Source organism: Trachemys scripta, chromosome 23 (assembly GCF_013100865.1).
Source record: "Trachemys scripta elegans isolate TJP31775 chromosome 23, CAS_Tse_1.0, whole genome shotgun sequence".
NCBI lineage: Eukaryota > Metazoa > Chordata > Testudines > Emydidae > Trachemys > Trachemys scripta.
The window spans coordinates 14,732,825-14,744,302 of record NC_048320.1 but is presented as its reverse complement, the minus strand read 5'-3'; the positions used below and the strand labels follow the sequence as shown (position 1 = coordinate 14,744,302).

Sequence of the window (11,478 nt, the reverse complement as noted above, 5' to 3'; positions counted from 1 at the left end):
CCCGGTCGCGTCCTCCCGGCCGGATTACTGTCTGCAGAGCTGCTCCTGCACGGGGGCTCTAGGCACGGCCATGATAGCCCCCGCCCCCACGGCCGAGCCCCCGGCGGCTCTGCTCCCTTGGGAGGGCTGCGAGTCGTTTTCCTGAGCCAGGATTGAGATTCCACCCTGCGTTCCTTCTCCGGGAAAGGCCTAGCGCTGGGGTGATGGGCAGCATGGCTCCTGGGGGGCTCTCTGGGGGGGCCCTGGCACCCAGTGCCCAAAGGAGCTGAGTGCTGACGCTGTAGGGCTCTTGGCGGGGCACGGGGAGCCTGGGTCGTCTGTAGCTGCCCTGGGTCCCAGCCCCATGGAGCTTTCGGAGCCCAGCGCAGTCGGTTCATTGTGCTCAGAGGGAAATAATCCTGCAGCGCCTCCCACTGCCAGGCAGCAGCTCTGCGTGCGCATGGCTGCTGGGCTGGGTGCTTGGCCTGCGGAGTGCACAGCCAAGAGCCCAGCCTTCCCCCAGCCCCCTCCCCCAACTGCTGCCCTGAAATGCCTGTGCCAAGGGTTTGGGGCAGCCCCCTAGGGCACTGCTCAGTGCCACCCAAAGGGGTGAACCCAGTGCCCGCCCGCCCGTGTGGGTGCACAGGCTCCCTGGCAGGGCGGACTGGCGCGGGTGGCCTGGGGCTCCGCTGTTCTATGGACTCCCTCCCTGTGGCTCTGCAAAGCACCAGTGAAAGTGACCCTGGGACCGAAATCCTGCTGCCCAAGGACCCTGGCTGCTTGGGCCCGATCCCTGCCTCTCTGGTGTACATCCGGGCGGGGCGATTCTCGAGAGTGGCGCCAGAATAAACTCAACAAGGGAGGGAAATCGGGCCCTGGATGTGCAGCGCTTGGGTCTGCACTGGCTCCGGCTATGCCCGCCCTTCCCTTCCCATCCCATCTGCAATTCCTAAACACGCCCTGCTCCAGAGTGAGGGCTGGCTGTTCTTTCAGGCACAGCTGGTTCCCCTTAGGACCTGGCGAGTTCAACAACATCTCCTGCATTTCCTGTCCCCTGGTAGCCAAGTTTCAGTGCCCCTGAGATTAGGTCTGGCTTGGGGTCTCCAGCTGCTTAGTGCCAGCGTTCCAGCAGGCAGCGTGCGATGCCTGGGGAGGTGAAGGGAACAGCTCCTGGCTCCGACCTGCAAAGGGGGCTCTGGGTGCAGACAGCCCTCGCCAGGTCCCTCTCTGCAGCGGAGCAGCGATGGAGCCACGCACGCCGCCCGGCTCTGGGGAGAAGCTGGTGTGGCCAGCGTGTTGAGCTGCGTGCGTTGTTCCCGTGGGGCCAGAACAATGGTGCATGTGGAGCCTCCTTCCTTGAGCCCGGGTTGCCAAGAGAATTGGCGTGGAGGGCTGGGAAGAGCTGCGGATCCCGGGCACTCCCTGGGTTGGGCTCTGCAGTGTTCACTCGGAAACACTCGCTGATTTTCTCTGTGAAAGCGTAACTGCCATCCGCTTGAGACTGCCTCACGGGGCTTTGCGTGGGGTTCCTGCAGCTCCGCATTCAAGATGCTCTGGGATAACTTTCAAACTCTGTGAGCCAGCCAGGGAACGAACCGGCAGGAAAGCTGCGCTGTGAGTGTGTTTGTACTGCGACACCTCGGCAGGCCCAGCCTCTGCTGAGCAGAGGGGCTGCCTGCCGGGGAATGAACGCCTGGATGGATTGGCAAAGCTTGTGGGTATTTCTGCAGGCTGTTTAGAAAATACACACAGTCCCTGTGCTGCAGCAACCAGAGGATGGCCTGGGCCTCAGAGTAGCACCTGCCCTGGGAATCCTGCCCTGGGATGAATGCACCCTTTGTCCTTATGCCATGGAAAAGCATGTGCTCTAATGGACTGAGTTCCAGGCTGGGACCTAGGACTCGTGGGTTCTGTTCTCAGCTCTACTACCAAGCTCCCTGTGTGCCCTTGGGCATGTCTCCATCCCTCTCTCTTTGTGCCCCATTTTTCCACGTGGAGTAGTTTAGACAGCCTCGTGGTTAAGGCATATGAGGCCACTGTGAACTAGCCCTCCCCCCATTGCTGCCGCTCGTGGAGCTGCTGGGACGGGCAGTTTGGAGGGAAATGCTGGTGCAGATGAGGCTGCAAAGTGCCCAGATGCCATCTGCGGGAAATCTCTCATTCGCTGAATGGCTGTTTTCATTCAACTTCAGGTTTTGTTTGTGAGGAGGTTTCTCAGGATGTCCAACTCCTGCGATTGCATCACACATCTTACAATACTTGCAATACTTTTTTGCAAAGCCCCAGCTCCTGGAGTCATGTGAAATCTCCGCTTTCAGTCCTCTATTGTGGTTGTATGTTTCTAGCTCTCATGGCTGCAGAGAGAAGCCTGAAAACCCCCGAGTGGGACCCAACGGCAAAGCAAAGGACTCCAGCATTGATTTGTGTTTTTTTGAACTAATCTCAGTATTTTGGCCTGACTCCTGCTTTCCAAGTACTTGACACTGGTGAATCTGATCACTGCCTCCTGCATTCCAGAGGGAATGAACAGAACAGGGAATCATCAAGTGATCCATCCCCTGCTGCCCATCCCCAGCTGTCACGGAGTATTGGGGGACTCAGGGCCCTGCACCCCCGGCTTCCTGTGATTCACCATGACTCTCAGCCAGCCAGTAAAGCAGAAGGTTTATTTGGATGACAGGAATACAGTCCAAGACAGGTCTTGCAGGCACAGACAACAGGGCCCCCCTCAGTTAGGTCCAGCTTGGGGTCCCAGGGCATCCCAGCCCACCCCCCTTTGGGGGGTCAGAGCCATCTCTGCCTCCCAGCCATCTCTCCAACCCGCTTCCAGCACTCTGCCTTCAGCGACCCCTCCCACCGCCTTTGTTCAGTCTCCCGGGCCAAGGTGTCACCTGGCCTCCAACCCCTTCCTGGGTTCTCATGTTACACACTCAGGTATTCGCCCTCGGGCAGACTCCCATCCTCCAATGCAGACTATCCCAGCCACACTCCCCTGTCAGCATTCACAGACCACAGTAAGAACAGGCCCAGTTCATCACACCAGCTTCTGGCAAACAGAGACTAGGGACACCATCCCTGCCCATCCTGGCTAATAGCAATTGATGGACCTAGGGTGACCAGACAGCAAGTGTGAAAAATCAGGACAAGGGGTGGGGAGTAATAGGAGCCTATATAAGAAAAAGACCCAAAAATCGGGACTGTCCCTATAAAATCGGGACATCTGGTCACCCTAGATGGACCTATCCTCCATGAACTTATCTAGTTCTTTTTTGAACCCGGTGTGACGAACTGGACTGTTCTTACTGTGGTCTGTGAATGCTGACAGGGGAGTGTGGCTAGGATAGTCTGCACTGGGGGATGGGAGACTGACCGAGGGAGAATACCTGAGCATGTAACGTGAGAACCCAGGAAGGGGTTAGAGGCCAGGTGACACCTTTGCCCGGGAAACTGAACAAAGGCTGTGGGAGGGGTCGCTGAAGGCAGAGTTTCTGGAGCTGGCTGGAGAGATGGCTGGGAGGCAGATGGGGCTCTGACCTCCCAAGGGGGCTGGGGCGCCCTGGGAGCCCAAGATGGACCTAACCGAGGGGGGTCCTGTTGTCTGTGCCTGCAAGACCAGTCTTGGACTGTGTTCCTGTCGTCTAAATAAACCTTCTGCTTTACTGGCTGGCTGAGAGTCATAGTGAATCGCAGGAAGCCGGGAGTGCAGGGCCTTGTGTCCCCCCACACTCCGTGACACCCGGTTATAGTCTTGGCTTTCACAACATCCTCTGGCACGGAGTTCCACAGACTGACTGCATTGTGTGAAAAAATACTTCCTTTTGTTTGTTTTAAACCTGCTGTCTGTTAATTTCATTGGGTGACCCCTAGTTCTTGTGTTATGAGAAGGAGTCAATAACACTTCCTTATTTACCGTCTCCACACCAGTCATGCTGGCCCTGCAGAGGATAAAGAATTGCCCCATCAGAAGCTCTTTACGAGGATTTCTCTTATTTTCCTCTTGTTTCTCCTGCCATTTGGATTCTCTCCACAGGTTTTTCTGAGGGCTTGTCTACATGGGGTGTTATTCCGCAAGAGCTAGACTCCAGATGGACTTTCATGTGCAGACCGGCCCTGAGTGAGATGTCGGTATTTGGGCATCGTCGTTATGTGCCGGCAAAGAATGTAATGGTCCAGGTTGGTTCAGGGTCTTGCCTCTGAACTTTCAATTCATACGTGGCTCTTCAGAAATGTCAGGCAGGGAGTCAGTGCCCTCTCCGGCGTGAGTCTGCTCCTGTGTGTTTCTGGCTGATACACTATCAGGGAGGACAAGTGTCTGTCGAGTGTGAGCTCTGAGATCCAGTCAATCTTTATTCCACTGCTTGGTCCCTGAGTGGCAGGTGGCAGAGTAGGACATGGGGTTACGTATCGCCAATGTGATTACTGTGTGCCTGAACTATTGTGTTTCCATGGCAACTTTCATCCTGAAAGATCCCCAAGCACATCGCAGAGTGTATGGAGTGACTGGTCTCCTCGGAGATGCAGCCAGCTCAGGGGCAGAGCACAGCAGCGTTTTAGCAGTACAATGCAAGAGTGTCAAGACCGGAAGCGAGGAGCTTGGGTGCAGTGGTAGTGGGGGACTTCTGGGAAGCAGAGCATGGATGATGGGAGTTGGAAGGGCACCCGAGTTAAGAGTGAAAAGTACAGTGAGTGCTCAGAACGCATCTTTCCCACCTCCAACATCTCTCCCCCTCCGCTCCTCCAGGTGCCACGTTTGCGTCACGAGTGACTGAGAGGAGAGCGCCTCCTGCTGGAGCGTTCATGTGGCAGCACCAGGTTTCTCTTGGGCTCTATCCAGCCACTCTGCTGCGTTGATGACCCCTCCCCAAGCGTCGAGCCTGTGGGGGCTCTCGACCGTTGGGTTTCAAAGGCTTTGTCTGTAGCTGGGCCCTTCGCCTTTGCTCTCAAGAGGAAATATTTTATTTCCACAACTGATACTGTCTCTCTTCTGTGAGTGCGGAGCAGGCCTTGACGTTCCCCTCCCTCGCTCGCCTGGCACAGATCGTTCCAGTGTGGGCTGTCAGGGGGAGCGCAGGCTGGCCTGCGCGGAGCAGCTGGTTCTTTGTCTCCAGCTGCAGCGAAAGATTGGCAGGGCGAACGCCGTGCTCTTCTGCAAGAGAAGAACAAAAACCTGTTGATGCACCGAACCTTTAGAGCAGCCTGTCTCCCCAGCACAGCTGGTGCCAGCTCCGCCTGAAACAAATGCACTGGAAACCACAGGCAGACGTGAAGCGACCCAACCACACAGTCGGTTCCAAAGCGAAGGGCTTGCAGGCAGCATGGAGGAGAGGTGCGGTGTTCACATCTCCAGCTCTCCTGCCTGCCATGTCCCTGGGCCCTGGCAGGGTGTACCGGCTCTGCTGGTGAGCTTCCTAAAGCTCCAGCCTCTGGAATCCTGAGATTGTGTGAGAATCTGTCTGAAGGGAAAGGAAGTTTGTAGCCTGGTGGTTGCAGAGAAAGGCTCGGGACATGGTGCCTGCTGGCTTTATCCTCAGAAGGCAAAGAAAGGAACCCAAGATCTGTGTAGGGCTTGCTTCGAGATTTGTGAATGCTTGGGTTGGCCATGCTGCTTAGAGAGCAGTCCCCTGGCCAGTGGGCTCTGGGCTCTCCTCCCTCCTCGCCCATGGGCCCTGCCCCTTTATGGGCTGGAGGGGCCCCCGCTGAGCTCTTCAGGCACCAGTGGTGAGCCCAGCCTCCCAGAACTTCACGCCAGGTGCTGCTTCCGAAGCGTGCCTGGGACCGGGCTAGTGGCTGAACGGTGCCAAGCAGTGAGTGCACAAGTGATATTAAAATGGAGGCGAAGGTGCCAGCTGCTGGGTAAAGTCTGGGGCTGCTTCCTTGCCTGACCCTGTGCTAAGGGCAGTGACCTCGGGGGAGGGAGCCCAGGCGCCAGCGCAGGCTGTGCAGTGGTCACTGCGAAGCGGGAGAGGCCAGGCGTGGGCTGTGCAGTGGTCACTGCGAAGCGGGAGAGGCCAGGCGTGGGCTGTGCAGTGGTCATGGAGAAGCGGGAGAGGCCAGGCGTGGGCTGTGCAGTGGTCATGGAGAAACGGGAGAGGCCAGGCGTGCGAGGCGTGGGCTGTGCAGTGGTCACTGCGAAGCGGGAGAGGCCAGGCGTGCCAGGCATGGGCTGTGCAGTGGTCATGGAGAAGCGGGAGAAGCCAGGCGTGCCAGGCGTGGGCTGTAGAACACTGCGAAGTACAGGATGGCCCTGCTGGAAGAGGGACATTTTCACGTGGCCTGATGGCAGGAAACATGCTTCCAGGGTAGGCATCACCCATCCCCTCCTCGGAGCCTCTTCCCCGGCACAGCCAAGAGTGCTGTGTGTTCTGTGCCTTTCGTGAAATGCCTCCCGTTCTCCCCTGCAGTCTCCCTACCCCCCCCATGCAGGCATTTCAGCTCCTTGGGCAGGTCTCTCTCTCCTGGCATTGCCAGGTGTCCAGGGCACGTCTGGGCCCTGTAATCCCAAAGCAGCAGTGAGTGCTGGGGGGTGGGGGGTCACAGCTCGTGTTGTGGCCCACTGAGTACATGTGATCTGTCAGGCCTGAGGTCAGCCTCCTTCCCTTTCTTCTGTGCCCTGTTGACGAGCAGGAGCAGCCAGGCATGGAGACCCCCAGGTGCAAACACCCACATGAGACCCTGCAGTGCCCTGCTGGTTTTATGGCCTGTCTTCAGCTGAGTGAGACACTTGTGCTGCTGCCGGCCCCATGCGGCCTCGCGCTGGCGCTCCCAGCGAGCGTGGCTGGATCTGCGCACGGCCGCGCGCTCGCTGCAGCGGCGGGGAGGAAGCTGCCAGGAGCCCAGCGCTTGCTGTTTGGTCTGCGAGAGGCAGCTGACATTTTGGAAGGAAATAGCTGCTGTTGGCTCCTTCCTGTAGCAGGGCAGCCCGTGGAGCAGCAGCGCTGGGCTGTCCCTGCGGGCGCAAACCCTTTGCCAAGAGGCAGGATCCCCCTCGGTGCCCAGGGTCGGGGTGCCCAGGTGGCTGGCAAGGCGCTGCCAGGGCGGTGCATGGGGCAGGGCAGAGCGAGGAGAACACCTGTTCCTGCCGTGAGTATCCCCTGCACTCGGGGAAGGGACCAGCAGCTTCTGACCCGGCGCCGAGAGAGAGATTTGTCGCCAGGGCCACCGCTCCGTGCTGGAAGGAGTGTTTGCTGCCGGCCCCCCGGCTCTCCAGCAAAAGCTTCCTGGAGCATTGGCGAGATGCCAGCGTGGGAAGGTTCTGGGTCTGTATGGCACTCAGCTCTGCACAGAACCTTTCCTGCCCCCCATGCTCGCAGCCCCCACTGCTTAGCAGGAGCTCGGGAGTCACCAGATGTGGCGTGAGGCTCAGAGCTGCCTCGTTGGGGTGTGCGGGGAAGTGCTGTGCCCTGGGGCCCCAGAACAGCTGAGGCTGAGATAGGGTTCGGCTGGGGTCCAAGGGGTCGTAGCCTTCCCTGTTCACAACGTTATGAAATACTTGTTCCCCTCGTAGGTACTTACACCCCTGAACCGTCTCTGTGTTAAGCTAACTAGACTGCGCTCCGAGTCTGTCACTGCAAGGCAGGTTTCTAAACCTTTCATCATTCTCGGGCCTCTTCTCTGACCTTTCTCCAATTCACCAACATCCTGCTGGCACCAGAACTGAGCACAGGATTCCAGCCAGGCCAAACACGGAGGTAAAATAACCTCTCTGCTTGTGCTCAAGAGTCCCTGTTTCTGTAGACCGGGATCACATCAGCTCTTCTGGCCTCAGCGTCAGGCCGGGCGCTCATGTTCTGCTGATTATCCCCCACAGCCCCCACATTGTTTCGGAGTCCCTGCTTCCCAGGGGAGAGTCCCCCTCCTGGAAGTACGGCCTATCTGTAATTGGGGTGCGGGAGATTGGGGCCAGGAGAGATGGGGCCTGAGGGTTGGGAACTGGGAACCAGGGAGGGAAATGATGGGGTTACTGGTTCAGCAAGGAGTCTGGACTGAGAACTAGTGAGGCAGGAGGAAGGAGGCAAGCGAGACCGATCTAAGGAACCTGGCATGGGGGGAGAACTAGGACTGGCTGGGCAAAGAGGCTGGAAAGGCACCGATATTGGACAAGGAGATCAGGAGGGAGCCTGGGACTGGCAGGAAGAGGCTGGGGTGGAAGGAGAGAGGCAGATTGGACTCAGAGCTGGCAGGAGTGGGAGGGAGATGGGGTCTGATGGAGGAGGGCACTGGAAGTGAGTGGAGACGTGGAGAGGAACTCCAGATGGGCTGCTAGGACTGTCTGGGTAAGGAGACTGGGACTGACGAGAAACTGTGGAGACAGGTTGGGTGAGGAGAATGGAACTGAGCCAGGACTGGGGCAGGTTGGAGGGGACAGGGCAGAAGAGGCCAAGCGTCGGGGGACTGGGCAGAACACACTCCCATCCAGAGCCTGGAACCCATGGCTTCTAAGTCTCAGCGTTCCTCTGCTGTCGGGAATGAGGTGAAACCACCAGCTAAGGGGCTCTCTAGCTTTGGTCCAGGTCCAGAATGACAACCTACTACTGCTGTTGGTTAACGCTTAGCTCAAGTGGCCGAGGTCTGTGTGGTGGATGTGAAGGTCCAACCCTGCTGATGACTCCCGGGGATCGATGTGAAGTCACGTGATGGAGTTCGTGTTTGGTGGATTCTTCCCCAATTCATTTGGTTTCCTAAAAACCTAGGAAATTGCACAGAGAAAAGTGTTTTAAACGAATGTTAATACGGGTGCGAAGTCCGACACTCAGCAGTTAGGAAGAGCCAAAGGAAGGTTGCCCAGGCATTAATTGTGGCATTTCCTAACTTTTCAGTGCTTGATTTGAACCCTGAGGCATGTTCTGTAAGGTTGTTTGTGCTTGTGGTATTTATACCAGCACCCTAGGGTGGCTCTGCTTGCCCCGGCCCATAGCGCCTCATTGCACCACCTGTAAAAACCCTCTGATGGACAAGTTGTTTTTCCAAGACCTGTCAAGCTTGACGAGGGAAGCTCTTGCTTTTAATAGGCGCTGGCTCTCTGTCCGGCCGTTCTATATTTGCCTCCAGGGATTGCATGTGTTGCCGTGTGTGCGCTTGCCACGAGCCGGTTTAAATGCCTAAACCCCCAGAATAAAGTGCAAGGCAGGAGCGTGGCTGCGCGGCGCAGGCTGGGCCCGGAATAGAAGCTGGCATCTCTCCCCTAGTGTTTGGAGAGTCTGACTGGCCTGAAATAGCTCCAAGAATCTGATTTCAGAACCGACAGCAACCTCGCCCGTTTGTTTTCTCCAGAGTGTTTGTGTACAGTTGAGAGCGGACGTGCGCTGAGCGTGCTCCCAAACCCGGGCCCCCAGTCTGCGTGCTGCAAGGACCTCGCGGGAGGCACATAAGACCCCATCCCTGGGCCGGCAGCTGCGCTGTGGCAGATGGGCTGTCCTGGATGAAGGGCCCTGAATGCTTGGTCATTTCACGGTCCCATGGCAGGTTAACAGGGCAGCGACAGTTCTGTGGCAGAGCTGGGTCTCTCTGCCCCGAGGGCTGTGCTGGGCGAACCCCCGAGAACGTGTGCCATGTGCATGTGGGTGATTCCCAAATGGGTGCTGGCCTGTTCCGTCACACCCTTGGCCAGCTCCTCCCATCAGCTGCTCAGGGAAGGCGGCCAGGGAAGGTGGTGTGGGGCTGGGGGGCGGGGNGTGGGGGGAAGGCGGACGAGGGGCCGGGTAAGGTGGCTGGGCGCAGGGGGGCGGGGAGAAGGCGGGCGAGGGGCCGGGTAAGGTGGCTGGGCGCTGGGGGGTGGGGGGAAGGTGGGCGAGGGGCCAGGGAAGGTGGCTGGGCGCAGGGGGGCGGGGGAAGGCGGGCGAGGGGCCGGGGAAGGTGGCTGGGCACTGGGGGGCGGGGGAAAGGCGGGCGAGGGGCGGGGGAAGGTGGCCAGGCACTGGTGCGGACATTTCCTCTGCACTGGTCAGTTCCCCCTTTTCACAGTGGATGATTTTGCTTGGCCAGACGGACGCTGAGCTCTCTGGGAGCGTGCTAAGGGAGATGGTTATTGCGTTGCATGCGATTACAAGGGACTGTACATCACTGGATTCTCCAGGGACTCTCCCTGGGAGACGGAGGGGGAGTCGGATCCTGAGTCCTGGCAGTGCACTGTGATGTCAGAGCCAGGAAGTCTCTCTCCTGCGTTAGAATAGAGTCTGCCCCGGGCAGCGTTGTCTGACACTGCTCTAGGCTGGGGGCACAGAGGGCCCTTCTCCCTCTCAGTGTTCATGGAGGGTCCTTGCCCTGATGGTGTCTCCTTGCCCCCCAGGTTCTGAACAATGGCCGTGTGGATCCAGGCCCAGCAGCTGCAGGGAGAGGCCCTGCGCCAGATGCAGGCACTGTACGGCCAGCACTTCCCCATCGAGGTGCGGCATTACCTGTCGCAGTGGATCGAGAGCCAGGCATGGTAGGTGAGCCCGCCCCGTGGCTGCCAGACACGCTCCAGCTGGTCCTTCGGGCCTTGGCTGCCAGGTGCCCTGACAAACCCGTGTCTAAGGGGCTGGAAATGGGGCCGTGGGCCTGGCCTCACCGACCCGCTAGCTCCTGTCACCGTGTCTGTGGGGAATCCCTGCCGAGCGCTACACTCCAGAGGCCACGGCACATAGACCAGCTGCACAGACACCTCTCCCTGTCTCCAGGCAGGGCCAAGGCACGGGTGGGGGGACAAACAGACGGACACGGGACGGGACTCAGAGCTGGGAGGAGGCGGAAGGTTAAGGCTTCGCGGGGTCCCCTGGGCTGTTGGGCAGTCCTGGGATCTGAAGCCCCACATCTGAGGGGAGCCTGGCCTAGCAGTTATTGCTGAGCCTGGGGACTCTTGGGTCCAGCCCTCCTCCTCCCTGTCCCGCCACCTGTTCTCTGGGGCCTTGGCCAGTCGCTACTATGCTCCGGGCCTCACTTTCCCCTTACCCACCCCAACAAAAGGCAGGGCCCTCCCTGTCTGTGACCCACACGTCTGGCCTGGGGGCATGGCTGCAATGGAGGGCTGGCACTGTGCTGGGGGGCAGGCTCGGGGCGGAGCTTTGCTCCCATTCGCTCTGGGCTTTGTGTGGCGGGTTGGCTGGATCATCCCCGTTTGCTGAGGGACGGACACACCGGGGGGCCTCACTGGCGGGGGTTGGGTTCCCCCAGCAGATGCAGTCCCTGCGCCGAGCTGGGGCGGGCAGGTCGGGCCCCAGCTGAGCCCTGCCCCCCCCTTCTCTCTCTGTGCCAGGGACTCCATCGACCTCGATAACCCCCAGGAGAACCTCAAAGCCACCCAGCTGCTGGAGGGGCTGATCCAGGAGCTGCAGAAGAAGGCGGATCACCAAGTGGGCGAGGACGGGTTCCTGCTGAAGATCAAGCTGGGGCACTATGCCACGCAGCTGCAGGTCGGTGCCCGGAGCCGCAATGGGGCAGCCGTGCCCTGCCAGGGGCCGGCCACTCCCACTGGGCGCTCCCCCGTGGGCTGACCAAGCCTGGCGCGGAGCAAGGGGCTGAGAC

At 59.3% G+C, this 11,478-nt stretch overlaps 1 protein-coding gene across 1 annotated transcript; it reads left to right on the top strand.

Annotated features, from left to right (window-relative positions):
* Positions 1 to 6,808: 6,808 nt before the first annotated feature.
* Positions 6,809 to 11,447, top strand: LOC117869443 (signal transducer and activator of transcription 5B-like). Its single transcript, XM_034756280.1, has 3 exons — positions 6,809 to 7,059; positions 10,265 to 10,402; positions 11,210 to 11,447. Exons 2-3 carry the CDS (start codon positions 10,275 to 10,277, stop codon positions 11,445 to 11,447), a joined length of 366 nt encoding a protein of 121 aa, XP_034612171.1. The 5' UTR covers positions 6,809 to 7,059; positions 10,265 to 10,274.
* Positions 11,448 to 11,478: the final 31 nt, after the last annotated feature.